Source organism: Homalodisca vitripennis, chromosome 3 (genome assembly GCF_021130785.1).
Source record: "Homalodisca vitripennis isolate AUS2020 chromosome 3, UT_GWSS_2.1, whole genome shotgun sequence".
NCBI lineage: Eukaryota > Metazoa > Arthropoda > Insecta > Hemiptera > Cicadellidae > Homalodisca > Homalodisca vitripennis.
The window spans coordinates 144,968,997-144,989,690 of NC_060209.1; the positions used below are offsets into that span (position 1 = coordinate 144,968,997).

Consider the following 20,694-nt stretch of genomic DNA (forward strand, 5'->3'; position numbering starts at 1 on the left):
TGGGTCTGGGAAGAAACCGTTTACTTTTACAAAAAAATACTTTTTCTACTTTTCAACATAATCCCCTTGAACATTTTTGCACTTGTTCCAATGAGCTTCAAGATTTTTTTATTCCAGCTGCAAAGAATCTATAGTTATTGATCTTTGAACAAATTTTCCACAAACTTTTTCACACCCTTGTTGTCCTAGAACCAAATCATTATTTCAGTAATAATCTTTAAACTCTCTAACTTTTGATCAAATTCAGATAAAATCATAAAGCAGGACCTCATTTTGAAGTAAATGTAATTCTCTACAACTTTCTTTTTGACAAATTTAATGAACACTTGAGGCACTAAAGACAGAAGTATTGTAAGAAAAGCATTTTTTTAAATTGCCAATTTATGAGAGCGTATATGTCATGAGCGTTAACAGATAGCAAACCAACTGTAAGAACAAAAGTTATAGTACATTTTATCAGCTTAAATTTTGTTTACGTGTAGGACCAACCCCTACTGAGATATAGGTGAAACTAAAAAAAGAGATCTGAACCCTCCTCCTCTTCCACTACACCAAGGGTTAAAAGTATGTTAGACCAGATACCCCATACAGTGTACCATAGTTGGTATTTCCGCTTATTAACTTTCCTTCTAGATCTCTATAATGACTATTTGTTTTGGCCAATAGACTATAAATGAAATGTTCTAATCAATGAAATCCAAACTTTTGACATAGTGTGTATTTTTTCACAAAGGTAATTTTGAAGATTTTTGTTCTATTTTTAAATTATTTTATAGGATTACATTTAGGGTTTCATTTTAGTGAATTTGTCCCAAAATTTATTGGTAACAAAACAAAAACAAAAATTTTTATTTATAGCTTATTAAATAAAAACAACAGTAATGTTACTAAGCCTTTTTAAAACTGCTAAAACAAGCTGACATTTTTTATACACTTAGTAATAAAATATCACTGTTTTAGTTAGTAAAACTTATAAAGTAATTTTTACTGTACAACAAGTTCAAATACCATGTCACAAATATTATAATTAGGTAGATTTGATAAGCCCAGCCTGACTACGAAACTTTGTTTTTATTTTATACAATATATACATACTATTTATGTGCACGCATGCACATATATACTTATAGGACAAAAAAAAGTTATGTAACAAGTTTTCCTATCTATAGACAGTTATATTTTTCAATATATTTTAAAACGGGTAACATAATAGATGTCTAATAATAAACTGATAAAACAAAGTATTGTACGACCCGACAGCATAACAGCATAACCAACAGGTAGCGCATAGATGGGGAGACTTTTACTTTTTGAACCTAAAATTAATTGATCTCTTCCTTGGACCAAAAACAACCTACATACCACATTTCAAATCTCAAGAACCTTTCTCTGAAGAGTTATCATACAGACAGACAGGACATATGGATGAACTTCCCTTTGATCTTTTCACTACAAAATCAATAGGGTTTTTCCTTTGACGAAGAGGAACCCACGTTCTAAATTTCATATTTATAAGATTTTTCTTTATTGTTATGCATAGACAACAAGATTTCAATAAGGCCTTAGTGGATCCATAATAATGACCAGATAAATGACCTACGATGCCACTAACAGTACACAGTGACTAATTCCTGTGGCTGGCATTAGACGTGTTTGAGAAAATCCTCCAAAAAGGGTTTCAACATTTTTCATGCAAGTAGTTGGAAGAGACAAACACTATAACTGAGAGAAAAAAATTAAGAAATCTTTACTTTGTTCATTGTTTACAAGAGAAAGTACTGAGCAGAATTAGCTCTTGAGTATCAGAGTGTACAACTGATGAACGTATCAGTTCTTATAATCACCTGTAGAGACTCATGGGTGTTGAAGTGCAGCACCACACTGTGCCTGGAGGTGAAGGTGCGTCGACAGCCGTTGTGGGGACAAACAAACGGGCGTTGACCAGTGTGAGTGCGCCTGTGAGTCTTCAAGTGATGAGAAGCTGTAAAAGCCTTCCCACATCCATTTTCTCCACATCTATAGCACATAATATTATAAATACAACTCCTGACAAATATTAATAAAACAGCCATTAAAAAAACATTTAATTTTATTTTTCTTGAAACTAATACATTTTTTTTGAATTGGCTTAATCACAAATTATACATGTACTGCAATATAATGTTGATTTTAAATCAAGTAATTCTAAGCCATTGTAATTTGATCAGGGTAGTCTTAGAAGATAGTGAGAAGAATGTTAAAAATAAACCAAACCAATTGATTGAATGTTCTAATCAATTTAAAAATCCCAACCCATGCAATTATTCATTATTATACCATAATATCAGTCTATGTAAAATAAGGATGATTTTTTATTCTTTATAGAAATAATACAACGTAGACAATACATGCAGTACATACTGCAACACTTGTATTTTAGTTATACTTTTAAAAAACTTGATCACGCACATGTTTGTAATACTTATGTAATCATTCAAATGTCAATGTGCAATAAATACTTTGTATTTCAATGTTCAACTACTATTAACATAAAACCATACTACACCCTACAACTGGTATCCTAATAAACAAAGCAATAGAGAACCTGCCTTAAATGGAGTAAAGTCCTACCTACAGACATCAAGATACAGGAAATAAAAATGTTGATAAGATGGAACCTTAAACCTCCTTTCTACTAATTTTATGAAATGTTTAATTCTAGGAAGACTTGGAACATTACCAATTTTCTTAACATCAATTTGACTTGTAACAAAGTTTTATATTTGTGGCTCGTTTTTTTTTAATGAAAAAATATGTAAGATAAAGAGTATTTACTACCCAGTCCTAACCAATTTTTCCTAAAATTGTTGGAAAAATTATTATTTGTTCAATATTTTCTTTAATGAATTACACCATTATAATAACTTATGTAAAACTCAAATACAGTTTGGATGTGGTTTTTTATAGGTTACGACACATAACATACAATTGCTGAGGCATACCTTAAAAGTACGAGGCATGTTCAGAAAGTAAGTACCGTTTAATTCTACTGTCGCCATAGCGCTGCAATTGATGTTCCGCGCATGTGCACTAGGCTATTGACTCACACAATTTTAGTTGTCCTACCTTGTGTTTTAGCTCGGCGGCCAACGCTTTAAAACCAACGATGAAGTGAAAACTACAGTGGAGTCTTGGCTACATTCGTTGGTGGAAACCTTCTATGAAGATGGTATAGACAAATTGATCACCCGCTATGAAAAGTGTTTGAAACGGTGGAAACTATGTTGAAAATTAGTTTAAGGTTTGGGCTTTAATGTAGAAATAAAATTGTTTTGAAAAAAATGGTTTTCTTTGTTTTTTTTAAAAAAGGTACTTACTTTCTGAACATGCCTCATATATCACACTCAAGACAATATTAACAAAGTATTTTACATAACTATCAAGTAGTCTAGTCTAATTGGTTAAGTTCTGAAATTGTTACAAACTGTACTGAGGTTTCTCACTCACTTGTAGGGTCGCTCCTGTGTGTGCGTGCGGACATGTTTCTTTAGGTCACTGTGAGTGGTGAAGTATTTACTGCACCCATTGTAGATGCAATTGAACGTGTCTCCATTGTGTAGTCTCTGATGGGCTCTTAATCTGTAATAATAGAATAAAAATTTCATAAATTGGGCTCTGTATTTAGAATTATATTTCTCTAACTGGATTTTTAATGTAGTTAACACACACAATGCTATAACAGTAGTTGTATATAGTGTCAGTGGAATATATTTATTAATTTTAGAAATTACACAGTATTGTATATTCTACAAGGCAGGAAGTGTATTACAAAATCAAGCCAAAAGTACTATTACCTTAAAAAAAGGAAAACACAAAATAACACCACCACATAAGTAGTCCTATTGCTATAAATCAGTAATTAGGTAGTGCTGAATGGATGTATACCTCTAGGCCCACGTTGGTTACGGCATACGAGGTATGTTCAAAAAGTATCCGACCTTGACGTCTGGCATGAACTGACATTACTCAGCGGCAACGGCAATCTGGTCCCCTTCAAAGTACTCCCCTCCACAAGCCACTACCTTATTCCAATGCTCTCTCTTCCCACTTCCGGAAACACTCCTTAAATTCATTTTGCGGAATGGCTAACAGGTCCTTCATCGCATTTTGTTTTATTTGTTCAACATCGTCAAATCTTTTTCCTTTCAAAGGAATTTTTAATTTCGGAAATAGCTAGAAGTCACAAGGAGCTATGTCAGGACTGTAGGGAGGCTGTCGTAGTTGGTTGATGTCGTGTTTGACCAAAAAACGCCGAATAAGATTTTAGGAATGAGCTGGTGCGTTGTCGTGGTGCAGGATCCAGTCACAGCTTGTCCACAGTTCAGGTCGTTTCCTTCGCAATGCATCTCGTAGCCGCCTTAGGACCTCAAGATAATACTCCTTATTCATTGTCTGGCCTCTTGGAGCATATTCGTGATGAACAACGCTGTCCTGGTCAAAAAAAACTTTCAGCATTGTCTTGACATTGCTTCGACTTTGTCTTGCTTTTTTCGGCCGTTGCTCTTCGCGAGTTTTCCACTGTGAAGATTGAGCCTTTGTTTCAGGGTCGTAGCCATAAACCCATGACTCATCACCAGTAATAACTTTTTTAAATAGCCCTGGGTCACTTTTTATCAAATCCAGATTGTCCTGTGCGATTTCAAGTAGACAGTTCTTTTGGTCTTCTGTCAGCAGCTGAGGAACAAATTTTGCCGAAACACGGTTCATTTTTAAATCTTCGTGTAAAATGTTACAAACTGACTATTTTGGTATTCCTAAATCTTCTTCCAGCTCTTGGACAGTCAATCGACGGTTTTCATTAATTGCTGCACGAACACGTTCAACATTTTCAGCATTACTGGCCATTTAAGGCCTGCCAGATCGGTCATCAATCTCCACTGATATGCAGCCATTTTTAAACCGCCTAAACCACTCTTTTATTTGTGTATCGCCCATACACACGTCACCATAAACTCCATATCATAGTAATCGTCTCTGATTTAATGCAAATGCGCTGCTCAACACGTTCAGTCATATTGAAATGCAACGCACACACACACGGCAGTACTGTATGGAACAGAGCGCTGTGACTCACTGAGTGACTGGATCATATTCAATGCCTAATATGGGAAGGAGTAGGCTCGCCCCTCCCCTCCAATAACCGGTTCGAGCCGGTCGGTTACGCCGCAGCCGCCTACTGGTCGGCGGTCGGATACTTTTTGGACAGACCTCGTATGTTGTAGTTCTGTTTTTACTGTGTAGTTGATTCCCCCACGTTGGTGGTGCAATAAGTGGTTGATAAAATTATTTTTGGTTTCAAATTTATTGCAGGAAACTGCCACTCCCATTGTGCACCATGTAGAAGTTCAGGTTGTGTAGTTTATTTTATTTAATTGTGTGAATAGTAAAATAAATGTTCAATTCAGGTCGACATGAAAATATTGAACAACATTACATGTCGCTCAATTCACAATGACGTTAAGACAACCGGAACAGGTGGTTATTAAGATGTTCATTAAAACCAATGTTTTTGAATTCTTCAATAGTTTCTTTCAATTCCAAATTATTGCTTCTATTTGTTTGTGTGATTTCTATTATAAATCAATTTGTAATATCATTGAAAATAATTTCAACGTGGCCCTGTCTTTATAACACTGTACCAACTAATATTTCATGTTAACATTAATTAATTTGCTCATTTCTCTTCAAGTTTTACATTTGAACATTATACATCAACTGACTAATCAATTTCATTTGTTTTGACGTATAATCAAAGTTAAAAAATTTATGAGAACATGTGCTCCTTCTACTAGCACATCACACATATCCTTTCTTATATGCTGTTTAGACCAGAAGAAGGAGAGAAGGCCGAAATCTCCACGACCTGTTGGGGTTACATAACAGGGCTCAAATACCAGAAATCAATGGAAAGTGTTAGCCCTTCAGCCTCCAACAGACAAATATGTTTAAATGGGATGAAAATATTACATCTGTTTTTTGCTTTATTAGCTGTTTGTGTTCGAGTCAATTTTTATTGTTTTCGAGTCAACAGATCTTGGCACGGACCATTTGAATTTGACCGATGTTGATCTCGTCACATTTGGGAAGCGATGACTATTATTACAAGACCATACATCACCCCTGATCCTTATAACTACTTAATCAGGTTAGTTGTACAAGTAACATCTCAATTTGAAATAAACTTCATAATGCATTTACAAAGTATGACAGAAATATTCCTTAATCTGACTGGCCTATAAATTAAAAGGTCCCTATTAAATTAGAAAAAACCCAGTTCCACAGATCTTGCAGTACCAAAGATTGGAACTGAGTCTGTGTTTACAAATTTCAAGGATTAACTCAAATAATATATATATTTTTAACATTACTAAAAAATTAAATAATTTAAAATGCCGAATTCTCTCAATTTTAAGACGTATAGAAACCCTGAATATGCCTATCTTCCATGGCATAGCTGCCAGAGCATAAGCTTTGTGTACACATAAGACACTTAATCTTCTGGGATCTATGTTATAAGAAGATTAACAAAAATTACAGACACTGCCACGGCTAAAATAGCATATCATGCTCTTTTAGAATCTCATCTCCGTTATGGTATCTTAGTATGGGGAAACTCTTCAATAGGCAACCTATATCGCATCTTAGTAATCCTAAAAAAAGCAGTAAGAGCACTGACTGGCTTACAACAGAGAGACAGTTGTTGTCCATTCTTTGTCAACTTATCAATATTGACGGTCGCGGCTCTCTATATTCTGGAGGCAGTTACCTTTGTTCACAATAATGGACTACCAAGAGGTCGTGACATCCATCATTACAACACTCGAAGGGCAGAAAACTTTCATCTTCCTGTGCATCGAATTGCCCTGTTTGAGGAGAAGCCATCATACATGGGTATGAAGCTATGGAACTATTTACCAGAAGATCTGAAGAAGAGTAACACAAAGGCTTTCAGGAGTGAAGTAAAGAAATGGTTACTAGAAAATCCCTACTACACCATTGAAGAATATCTAGAAAGAGATTTTTTATGGAAAAAACAAGACCAATTTATTGTACACAAATTTTAATATTGTTAGTTTTAAGGACGCTGTTTACTATTCTCTATGAATATGTAAATAAATAAAGAATATTGTCTATTGACAATACTGAAATTAAACAATGTTATTTGTATATTATAGATAATTCAAAAGAACATTCTCTGAAATGCTAAATGGATTTACTTCTGCTAAGAGTATAATGTAAAATCTAAAATTGTAGAAAAACTGATGGTTAAAAAAAATAATGTAAATAATTTAACTCTTAAAAATATAAGGTAGGAGTACTCAAGCAACACACACCTTGTGTCGTATAACATGCTTCGCTAAGGTTGAATGCATGATTCAAGTCTATAGTTTATTTAATTCTTGAAATTTCCTACGGACAGACAGACTGACAGACAGTCAAAAAGAGATGTAATTTTTGTGTCCCCTGGCAAACAAAAGAGAATTGAGCCAGCCTGAGGAGTGATAGGCTTAAATGACTCCCAGCCAGATCACATGAATGGACAAGCATCACCATAGAGCCTATTCTCGTCTACATAAAAATAAAGAGGTTCATGCAAATTTTAAACTGAGCAGATAAAATACTTCTCGAGATATCTTGTGGATAGGTTGGGTTGTTTACAAGGTATTATTGTGTCACATGTTAAAATCTGTCAAGATTATACTCAGTTTGTTTATAAATTTATTTATTTTGAGATTTTTTGTTGTTGCCACCATTATTTCCCAATGTAAAAATGTTTCCAAATGCTCAGCCAAATCCCATGAAGTAACATGCATCATCATAAAACTCAATACTTTTTATATAGAAAAAAAAGCTTCATACAAAATTTCAAGTCTATATGTCAGTTCCTTCACAAGATATCATGCGGATAGACAGACAGACAAGAATTTTTCCAGCCCCTTGAGTGATAAGCTTCACTAACCCTCAACCACTGTAGTAAATTATTAAATTAAAAATAAAAAGGTAGTACTAAACCAAGGGTTACAGATGATATTTAAAAAAGTCAATGAAATTAATACACAATTGATTTAAACAAATCATAGATGGCAAAGAGAAACAAGTCCTGTGCCGACTTACAGAGAAAACAATAATCACTAGTTCATAAACCATGTTACTTTATATTCTGACCTTTTGCTCAAACCCAACCATCTCCTTTGGAGGCCAAAAGGATCAAGTAAAACTTGTAACATTATGTTATTAACATTTGAGCTAAAGACTGTTAAATAACTCCACATGTACTTGGTACAAGTGAAATAACTTAGGATTGAATAGTAATTATTTATATATTTTACTTTACAATGCTGCAAAACAGCCTACACCAATAACATTAGAGCATTAATAAGAAAATCAAATTTAAAGTAAATCATAACATACAATAATATTTATCTAACTAAAATTAAAAAGAAAAACAGATTTAAAAAATGTTAAAAGAAACTTTAGCATTAAATACTATCATTGATATTTAAATATATTAGAAGAATTTTTATAAAATATTATCACAAATTATTAATTTAAGAAATTTTAAAAAATGTTTAAAAGTTTAATAAAACACCTCAAAAATACAATGCTTAAAAAGTATTAATCCCTCTACTTATCATTTAAAACTCAAGAAACGCTTAAACTTGAAAGTTAATTAGGAAAGAAATGAACTTACCATGGATATAACAAGCTGACTTTATTGAATTTAAGGATTTAATTATGCTTATGCCACTAATGTCATGACTATTACTTAAGTTTTCTGATTGCTAGTGAAATTATTGAAATATTACAGCCTCTTTGTGGAGAGCCCTTAGTACTGTTCATTGTCTAAATATTTCAAGATCTGGTGATAGCAATTTTTTAAGTGGTGTGAACACAAAGAAAACTGTAATAGTAAAGTATAAGTTACCTGTACAGGGTGTTGAATGCCTTCTCACATCCATCATGGCTACAGTTGAAGGGTTTTACTTTAGTGTGAACTCGGACATGTATCTTGAGGCTATATGATGTCAGGAACGCCTTTCCACAGCTCGGTTCATTACATTTGAATCTGTACTCACCTACAACATATAACATTATCTAATAACAATCAAACAGCATACATAGCTCAGATTTATATATTTCATTGTTGTTAATACAAACTATAAAGTGTAAAACCAAGAAGATCACAGTAATTGAGAGGGTAATGAATGAGTTAGAGAATCATTTCATATATAGAATCATTGTTACTGTTAAGTCAGTACTTCTTTGATAACATAACATTATCAAGACAAAACCCCAAGGTAAAAATTCCAAAAAATAATTCACTAATTTTCTTATACAATACCAGAATTATATTTATGGTTATTCAAAATCACTGGCTTTATTGGATTAATAAAAAACTCAAATATGGTAAAAGTTGAGTACAAGGATGTCTAGTTAACTGGATATACTAAATATCAAAATACAAAGTATAATAACCATCAGGCTTTATGCAAAATAATTCTATAGCAAAATTTTTTATAACAATCGAAATACATACAAAATGGCCAAATACTCATACTTTGGCTATTTTTTTAAACTAATTTTAATAATTTCAATTGTTTTATTTGTACATTTAATTATAATACATTTTAAAAATAAATTTGGGTTCTCTAAACTGTAGTCTTAAGAAAACGAAAAAGATCATTAACATGAAAATGTTGTATCTTATTATAGAGCATCAACTCTGTTAATAATTTACAATTTAAGCAAGAAGGTCTTGAAATATTTTGTATAACACAAATTAAATGTTAAAAAAAAATGCTAGATGAGATAAATAAGTTTATTCTAATAAGCATAGGTAGAAACTAATAACTCTAAAATAAGGATTTAATGATTATTATCTACTTAAAGATGGACCACACTAAGGAAAAATTTGCATACATATACAGCAGACGTAACAAAACAGCAATATACAGCACAAAATAACAGGAAGAGGAAAATAATATGTGGGGTATCACAAGGGAGTATTAGCTGTAAAGAAGCTCTAACAAATACTTGTTATAAAAAACAATGTACAACCTATGGTGTAACTTAAAAATCATTTTTATAATACTAAACATTTGATTATAATTTTTAATACAATATTGTTTGTGTTTTAATTTGATCTCTAGTGTCCTGCAGCAAGCAAATTCTCAAAATAATTGTTTGAACGGTTTAATACTCTTAAATTCTGATTAAAGAGGACTTACAACATTTACAGATTGATATAAATTAAAAGAAACAAAAATACGATTAAAAATGGTGATTTTGAGAGCATTTGGATATTTGTAATATTATAAAAATCAAATTAATTATTTCCAATCATTAGATATTAAAGGTGTGACTAAAAGCTAAACCATAATGTTTTGGAATAAAGAGTTTACAGCAAATTATGCTTCCACAAAGATCATTATTCCAATTATTAAGTTTCACAATAAATGCAAACTGCAATGAATACTCCCTTAAAAGTTAAATGCAGATAATATGACAGACTTTGGATTATAGCGCAGTAAATAAATAGCTTCCTCAGGACTAAGCAGTGGCGGTGAAAATTAAACTGTCAATGAATAATCATAAAACATGAAAATATTTCTTGCATAAGTATGTTTCAATAGAATTTTCACTGTAAAGAAAGATTTGACATCACAGCCACATTGACAACATACAAACACAAAACCCCACCAGTATCTCAACCTTGTGCATATTACCCAGAAGTCAGTAGATCCTGGGAAGACTGATAACTCATCAGTTTTCATTCAATGTAGATTTTGGAGTGCAACACAATTTTGGCATGTCAGTCTGTTTGTTAACCCGTCGCTGTGAGAGTTTTGGAAAACCTCTCTATTGCCAGCCATGGGAACTATTCAGCTTAATGTCACTTATATCATGTGTCAACTACTTGGCCATTGTTATTTGACATTTGTTCAAAGTTACTTTTTAAAATATGGTAAAAAATAATTGTCTACAATGATAGGAGCACTTATTACATCACTACTATTTTATAACTACTTACATTATATAAAATAATAACATTTTTATAATTATTAGACCTAACTACAACACTTGTAATACACTATATTGCACTTATTGAACTTAAAAAAAAAAAAAAAAAAAAAAAAAAAAAAAAAAACAATAATTAGACCTGTATTATAATCTATATTGACAAACACAGTGATAGCATAACACTGTGTAATGAAAATCACAGTAAGCGGTTTTAAACAGCAGTGAACGTAGTGTATATAAATCATCTGTTTGGTTAAAAATAACCAGCTGAATAAAACAAGCAAAAAGTTGTAGTAAAGACAAAGAGATGTATTACATTTTTCTTTACTTAGTGAGACAAATAAATGCTTGAAATAGTTCCAGCTGCTGGCAATAGATTGTTTATAAATACTGCCAACACTAAAACATTTAAACTGGTTTTTGTCCACTCACTGCAGCGTGAAAAGTTTACTGACCAAGACTATCACGTAAACAGTAAGGGGTAAACTGTAATGTTTTAGTGAAACAACTATTGTGACAAAAAATGTATGTACGTGGAACTTTACAATCTGGCTGCTGGGGTAGCCTGTAGCAAATAAGAACTGAAAAAGAGAGTTAATAATAACTAAGGAAAATGAAAATATTAAAGTTACTGAATTAATTGACAAACATGTCATTTGATAACCATTGCCTCGGACTAAGAAAAAAAAAAAAAAAAAAAAAAAAGAGAAACCCACAATTTAGCCTATAACAATAAATGCCAACATCACTGTCAGAAATGGCACTGTCTTCTCTTACCAAATATGTAGTATTACGCAGTATTGATAAAACCACAAAAGCTGTAAAATGTAGCTAGCTGTTGAAATTCTCTTATGGACACGTGTCTCTTGAAATATAATCATAATTTTTTATAAATTCAGAGAATTGAACTGTGATGGTTCATGTTTTGTGACATGATATTAAAATATCCCTTCCGGCTTAGTCGGCAAAAAGGTAGATTTCACATGTGGCCGTCATCTATAGATGTCAAACTGAATATGCATTATTAGTCTATATATATGTTTAATTTGGACAACACTAATGGGACATTAACTCTCAACGTTGGTATGTTAACAAAATCATAACACTTTCAAAAATTTAGAAACTCCATAATCTTGAAACCTTGCAAGACAAAAATTTTGATATAACCATATAAATTTCTTTGTAAAAACATGTACTCGATTTAGTTACAGTTAATCATAAATTAAGTTTGTAAATATATTTACTTATAATGGATTAATTGTATACTTCTAAAAATTTAAACAACCACTATCTTGAAACCTTAAAAGTTATTAAAAAAATAAGTAAGAATAAATGTTGCTGAAATTGCTCAACAAGTTTAGGAAAACTGTTAACGTTTATTTATATTATGAAATATCATGGAAAAGGAAAACAGGGTAAAGCCTAGATACCCAAATAGTTAATGTCATAATATGTTTGGAAAGTCAAGGCACCATTATCCAGCATAAAATCGAAGACTTGAGTTGTGGCTGACGTTAACATTGTTGTTCACAATGAAACTTCGAATAGAACCCTTAGAAATGGTCTGTCATATGAAGAATTCCTGAAGAAATAGAAAGTAGTATTGCTGCACAATATAGAATTATGAAAGAGTCCAATTCTGTTAAAGTAAGAATATTTACTTGTCATGAGTACCTACAGCCAGTTGAAGGGTTGGCAAACCCAGATACAGACTACAACATCAACACATCAGAGAGGCTCACACCATTGAGTTCCATGGAGACCTTCCCGCCATTGATGACCACAGAGGGACTTGATTGAGAGACATGAACAAGGTACAAGAGAACTGCCACCAGACTATCTGTCTCTCCGAGAGTATCCACCACTGCCTCCCACCTTCGATGAGAGCACTACCTCGCTGTCACTGGTCAAACCTGTGGAGGAAACAGAGCATGGGGCGATAGGGTCCCCTGAGATGGATGGTTGTTCTGCTTCTCAGGTTGACCAAGGATACCAAATCGTGTGGCTCCTACCATGCCTGAGTGTGAAGTACAGTGTTCTGAGGTTTTATCAGTTCACCCCCCTGGTGTTGTGTCTGTTAATGAAAATCAAAAAAAATGATACCTTTATTAATTTTTTTTAGAAAATCAGTCCAACTATGTACAGAATGCATGAAGAATGCTAGTAAAAAATCTAGTCACAACTGTATTACACCATGTTGTAGTCATTTTTGCACTTCAGGATTGGTTTACCTCTTATCTCAGTAAAAAAAAATAACTTAAGCTGTAATTATGTAAGAAAAATTACATCAAGTCAACAAACATTAAGATATGTGGTTCTACAAGACTCAATATTGGGCCCCCTACTTTTCATTTGTTATCTGAGAGGAATTACAAAACATGCCACTCCAAGCAAAATTTGTTTAAATGCAGATGACACTAATATGATAGTGACAGGAAAATCAGCAGATGACATTGAGATTTCTACTTATATTGACTTGGCAGTTATCAAAGAATTCTTAAATAATCATAATTTGTTATTGAATTCAAGTAAATCAAACTTTATAACATTTTTCAGATTATGATAGTTTTGGATTCTGGGGGATGATGATTGGAGAAAATGGCAAATATCTCCTAGAAATATCATAATGAGGGTGATTGCAATAGAGAGTTCCTATCAAAATAGCATTGTGGCTAATCTGGAAATTAAACCAGAGAAACCCTGAACAAGAAAATATTCTGAGAAAATTCATAAAGTAGTTAAAAGACCACAACCCATAAAGAAATAAAGAAAGCTGTGTTTGCCAAGTTATGAGATAATTACTGACGAATGAAGAGAAAATGAAAAAAAGCAAATACATTTCTATATATTATATGGATTTGCAAAATAAATTTTTAATGTGTCTCACATGTTTCAATGTTATATACAACTGCGATAATGTAAACTTCCTCAGACTCATTATGATATTGTAATAGATTATGACCTTATATTTTACTATTTTTATTGGCCCAATATTTTACTTTCATAAGCATGTGTTTATAAGGTCTCACGAAGCAGTGTTTTTGTGCTTTGGGCTGCATTACACATCTGACTCACTGAAGAATCAACCACTAAACAATATAGTGTTGCAGGTGTGGCCGAATAAAACAATATCACATATGTTAATAGCAATGCATACCATTATGAACTTAGTTTATTCATTCATTTATAATAAAACTTTACATCGTATAACCATGCGTATGTATAAAAAACGTATGCACAGATGAAATAATCATGCTGATTTCATAATAATTTTTAGATTTATCCACAATTTCAAAACTCTCACCACGAAACACACCCTAACCTCAAAACATTGCTTAATCATAAATTATCGTAACGATTACCTACTGGTATAAACATGCAATTTCATCTAAGAGATAATGCAGCTTATATTTATTTAAAACCTTCACTCTCTATTTATCTTGAAAACCACAAATTTCCCTTGAAATATTTCTAACAGTAAAATAAAGAATGCCATGCTAACAGGCTGAAAGATACACAATTATTGACAGTAAGTAGTGATGTAAAATAGTTACCATGTTAAGACGACAAGCCACTGGTCAGCCGCTGCAGGCCCTGGCACACACAGAGGTTAGCTGGTTAGCAGGCACAGTTAGACACATCAGACTAAGCTATCTACTAACAATAGTCTCTTGTAATAACTGAATCAGTGCCTTCAACACCAGGAAACTGAGACGATATTCCTATCAGTAAAATATGGAAAATTAACTATCTATATTGGAAACATGTACCATGAAATTTCTTAAACATTTTAAAAATTGAATAGGTATAATTTATTCTTCATTTAACACCAACTACAAGAGATAAAATTACCTAACAATATTTGCAAGCAAAATGTACCATGCAAAACTATATTTTGTATAGTAAAACAATACTGTTGTCACAAATAACATTTTATCCCTCCTTTAACAAAAAATATTGTAATTTAATAAAAGTACGATGGCCTCATGCATTGAACCCGTATATGTTGTTGAATCTTAACCTAAATCTTCCTGAAAATAAACCACACAATAATATAAGCCCAAACTCATTTTGTTCCCTGGAATTTATGTAGTTTTGAGCTTGAAAAGTTAATAAGTTTACCACCCATTAAATGCAAATGTATTGTTAATTAGCAGACTTAAATATTAATCATATTTAACCCAGTACTTTTTCTGTACAAAATTTCCCCACAGGGAATTGTGTGTAAGAATATACAGTTAGAAAATGTATATTATATAATTTCTTAAAAGCCAAAATGTCTTTCACCGTCTCTCGAATCAGATCGTTGGCACATTATTTTCATAATTTAAAAATACATTTTTCAATAACTCTGTCCAATAATTGTCCAGGCCCAGTGAACTCACATATGCTGAGTGTACTATGATTTTTCTTCTTCAGCTAAGGACGCTGATTGGGTACTGTACCAAAGGACTGCTTGTCAATGTAGCCTGTTTTTTTATTGGTTGGGAGTTTAATCTCTTAATATCAAACATAAGCTGTTATAAATAAATTAAAACAGTTATATATGAATGTTCTTACAGTTCCTATTATTTTATGAATCACAACTTAAGCTTATTTTATACATACTGCCATACTTCTTTATTTATATTTTGTTAATGTATTTATAAAACTATGTATTTATGTTACATAAATTATGTACTCAGTTACTTTTATAACTAATACTGGAGTAAAATATCTGTTAATGTGAAGTCAGCAAAGTTTTTAGAACACTATATATTATTTATTTATTTAAAATTTGTAGCACATAGAAGGTAACAAAACTTTGAACTTTCCATATCCAATGTGCTAAACAAAATGTGAGTGTTAGGCAAATAAATTTGGTCATATAATTATGTAAAATTAAATGTATTTTTAAATATGGGCTTTCCACTTCATTTTTTGTTTACCCTAGATGCAAATGTTTGTTTGAGTTTATATATTCAAAAGCCTATTTATATAGTTTTAAAACAAAAACCATAAGTCAAGCAGTACTTATCTGTGAATATTCACTATAAGTCAGAGACCAACCAAAATTTAAATTTAGATACTTTATAACTGTGAGGAATATAAGGTTGTACAAATAAATTCGAATACATATGCTGAAAAAACAGAGATAATTTTGAAGTTACAATTACCTTTTAAATTAAACATCAATTAATAACATACTTGATGTTCACTATTTAAGTTACATATAACCACGGAAAATAGTTCTCCATATACAGGGTGTATCTGACTACCTGGTCCACCTTTATTGGCTAAATAAATTGAAATAGAATCTTAGTTCTAACTGTAACTCAAACTTTTGAACCCAGAGTACCTAGGGAAATTATTTCCATCTCTCTCACATGTCCAAACATGTGATTCTTTTGAGAGGAAACATGAGAGGAAGGAGATTGATTTTGGAAAATTAAAAAATGTAAACATAGATTGTGTTGTGTTACTTCTCATTTTAAAGATTTATGAAACCTGGACACTTCAGTACAAAATGTTTTAATCGTAGTTAACCATATCTACAGGGTACGCCTATATGCTAAGAAAGTCTGGTGTCACACTTTATTTCATTGCTACTCTTTGTAATAGTAGTGAACCAATTTTTCTAGGACACTTGATGACATCTTCTCAAATCCAGACCTGATCTAACCAAAGAGTGAAGAGATATCCTTTTGAGAAAAATACATCTCTTCCAAGCAAATGTTCCCCAATTATAGGTTGAATAATTTTAATGTGACTTGAATACTGTATGAAAAATATATGACTATTACTTGATTATATTAATTATCTAAAAATGCTCATTCTCCTCAATATTGATAAATTATTTCTACACTCAATATTTTGAAATGAACTTGAATCATTAATTAAAAAATATTGGCACAGTTAAACTATAATTTAGATACATTTTGTACTTCCTATTAATCTATATCTTTTAAGTGGAATGCAATTTTAGTTTTATTGACAATTTTTAGACTCTTTCAACAGCCAACCTTTTAAACCACACAAAGTTGTTAAAAATGTTGAGTGACATGTTAAGAAATGCGAATGAAAATCCTTGGTTTTGTAGATAAAAGTGAATTTAAAAAATAATTGTTTCTTGAGGGCGTGAGGGAATCTTATTCAGACCTGATAACTTATTGATTTAAATGTTTTAATGGTAGATGGACATTTTAAGATCGACATGTTGTGTTATTTGGATTGAAGTTTTTGCAGAAGCGTTATGAGGAATACAAGGCATATTCAGAAAGTACTGTTTCATTCTACTGCCGCCGTTGACTGCAATCGGTGTTTCGCGCATGCGCACTAGTCGTCCTTGTTCAATGGCTATCGATAGTTGTTCTACATTGTGTTTTCAGTATTCTCTGAACGTTAAAATGTTTAAGACAATTACTGATCCCGCCGTTAGTGAGATTCATTCTGTAATCAGATTTTTGAACACAAGGAATGTGAAACCGACTGAAATTTATTGTCAACTTAGAGTTCTTTACGGGGAAGACGTGATGAGTGAAGGAATGACGAGAAAATGAGTTAGAATGGTTCAATGGTGGTCAAACAAATGTGCATGATGAGAATTGGAGCGGTCGGCCTTCTCACGTCACCGATGATTTGGTAAGGGCAATTGATGAAAAACATTCAAGAAAACAGACGTTTCACTATAAAAATGCTATCTGACGATTTCCAAGAAATTTCATGCACTCTTTTGTACGAAATTGTTACGGACCGCTTACGTTATCGCAAGGTGTATTTGTATTTCTGATGGGTTCTAAAAATGCTCACTGATGTGCACAAAACCAAGAGACTCGGATGTGGATTTTTTAAACAAAATTATGACGGGTGATGAAAATTTGATCCGTCATGTCCCACCTGAATCCAAACAGCAGTCAATGGAGTGGTAACAACACAAGCAATCCGCGAAGAAACAAAAATTCAAGACGACAATGTCTGCACAAAAAAGTCATGTGCACTGTCTTTTGGGATTAAAAAGGTGTGTTGTTGATTGATATTCTCCCAAGAGGTGAAACCATTAATACGGCAAGGTATTGTGAAACCTTAAGAAATCTCAGGCGAGCAATTCAAAACAAACGGAGAGGAATGCTCAGTAACGGAATTGTGTTGCTCCATGACAATGTGTCGGCCCAATTATACCGCTGATGACACTCAAACATTGCTTCGACAATTTCGTTGGGAGCAGTTCCGTTACCTGCCCTACAGCCCGGACTTGGCACCGTCTGACTACCACTTGTTCCTGCACATGAAGCACGAGTTAGGTGGCCAATGCTTTGAAACCGACGATGAAGTGAAAACTGCCGTGGAGTTGTGGCTACATTCGTTGGCGGAAACCTTCTACGAAGTAGGTATAGACAAACTGATTACCCGCTACGACAAGTTTTTGAACATCGGTAGAAACTATGTCGAAAAATAGTTTAAGGTTTGGGCTTTCATGTAGAAATAAAATTGTGTTGATAAAAATTGTTTTACTTGTTTCTTTTTAAAACGGTACTTACTTACTGCACACGCCTCATACAATGGCATTTCTATCAAATGCTCTTACAACCTAAATGCAATTTTAAATGCATTAATATTGTTGATCACATTAAAAATTATATTCTTTTAAACTTAGGTTTTTAAATGAAGATTATGTCTACCTATCTAATGTGATAATACTTGACTAATTATTTGTAATCGTCTTCAAAAATTGGTTGTCCATCCCTGTATTCAAATATAGCGTTTCGTTTAATAATGTGCAAATTTTCAGGATTTTTAGAGAATTACTATTTCTTTAAAGGATTGCTTAAATCAAGACCCATATTTTAACACTTTTTTAAAACTAGAACTAAACTTAGTTTTTGAATCTGTTGTTGTGCTATATATAGAGTCTAAAAGCTACACAGGAATTTAAATGCGCAAAGTATATAATGTAGTAATGTTTAATTTACAGAAGTTTCATATAATGCTCTTATATTATGTCATTCACATTGAAGTTTAGACGCCGCTTTAGTAAATGTTAATTATTACAGTTCTTCAACTCAACACAGTAGTTTATCAGCCAACGGTATGATCAGTTCTAAATTGTGCTGTTTGAAATTCAATGAATATGTTTTTCATATTTCACAGTGCATTATGTGCATTAAACATTGGTTAATTCTGATAGAATTTAAAATACAACATATAATTGTTTGAAAATTCTTACTGAATTTTTTTTAGCATCATCTGCGTAATATCATACTTTATTACTTGAGCCTTCTAGTTATTGCTTCCCTTATAAATAATGTAAAATTATTTTGATTGGTTATAAGTGTGCTTTGATGTAAACAGTATTATAATTGAATGTTATAGAATTTAATAAAGTTTTATTGAATATTATTATATTTTTAATGCAAATTAGCTGTAGAATTATTCCATGTCTGCTGCTAGGAGGATTATTTCTTCAAAATAATTTTACCATGATGTCTAAGATCTATTGTTAAAACTTAGTGGTTTGAACAAATGTTAGTGTAGCATAACAAACAAATAAGCAGACACACATAAAAGCATTTAAATCTTGGAAATTGTATATGCAACTGAAATTAAGCTGCTATATATGGTACACAGATAAGAAGCAGTGAAGCATTTGAAAGCAACAAAAAATACAAGTATTCAAAATATGATGTAATTACGTAAACTTTAATGGATAATGGAAATAACATACTCATGCAACTCAATCTAATTATATAATTTTATTCAATTGAGCTCTGGAATTCACCAATAAAAGAGGGAGCTATTGATTCAACTTATATTAGATTAATTATATTTAAAAAAGTGAGTTCTGTTCTTTAATTTGTATTAAGCATTCCTCACAAGGACTAATCAAAGAACCACATGATAAAGAAAGCTTATGATGAAGTTACAATAATGATAAAAATTAAAAGAAAAATTATTATTATAAATTACTTATATTTTGAAAAAAAAAATCTTTACCTGGGCATATTATAAATATTTTTGATTATGTTACTAGTAACCACTCTTTCAAGCCCTTGTTGATAAAAATAAAATACTAAAGGAATTGGATTACTTTGTCATAATACAATACTGAACAACAAATTAAACATGTTGTAATTAAAACCCTAAAAATGTTACATTGATGCCTTGCAGTCCTAGGGTTTGTGATACATTCCACAATAAAATTACCTGTTGCAAATTACAATAACTACTGTAAGACTATCATATCATTGTATAGTTAAACAGCTACAGCAGATTTGTGCCGAAATAATGAAGAAACAAGAATGAAAAAAATATTGTAGCTCTATCTTTTAGTTCAATACTTTTCTGCTAATTGATTAATCTTTAATACTTAGCTTCTATCATGACTTTAATATCATATAACGATATTAATAGGTATGAAATATAATATAAACTACAGTACAAGCAAACATAATATAATTAACCTACAATTTTGGTTACACACATTGTATACTCTGGGTAAAATATTTAGGCTTTACACAATGATTTACATTATATTTCACAATTTTTAATAGTCATTAATTGTATATAAGAGAGATATTTTTTAAATTTGAACATTTTTAGAGATGTATAAATACTAAACTTGTGTATAATGTTGGTTAGTAATAGCACATAATGCAC

General features: G+C 31.9%; 1 protein-coding gene across 1 annotated transcript in view; it reads right to left on the minus strand.

The window, feature by feature from the left end:
- The window catches only part of LOC124357637 (metal regulatory transcription factor 1-like), a 35,072-nt gene that overhangs the window by 4,010 nt on the left and 10,368 nt on the right, over nt 1-20,694 (minus strand). Inside the window, exons 3-5 of the mRNA XM_046809610.1 lie at nt 8,966-9,116; nt 3,487-3,618; nt 1,845-2,016 (exon numbers count right to left, since the gene is read on the minus strand). Of these exons, the coding sequence (XP_046665566.1) occupies nt 1,845-2,016; nt 3,487-3,618; nt 8,966-9,116 (455 nt within the window). The remainder of the gene's footprint in view (nt 1-1,844; nt 2,017-3,486; nt 3,619-8,965; nt 9,117-20,694) is intronic.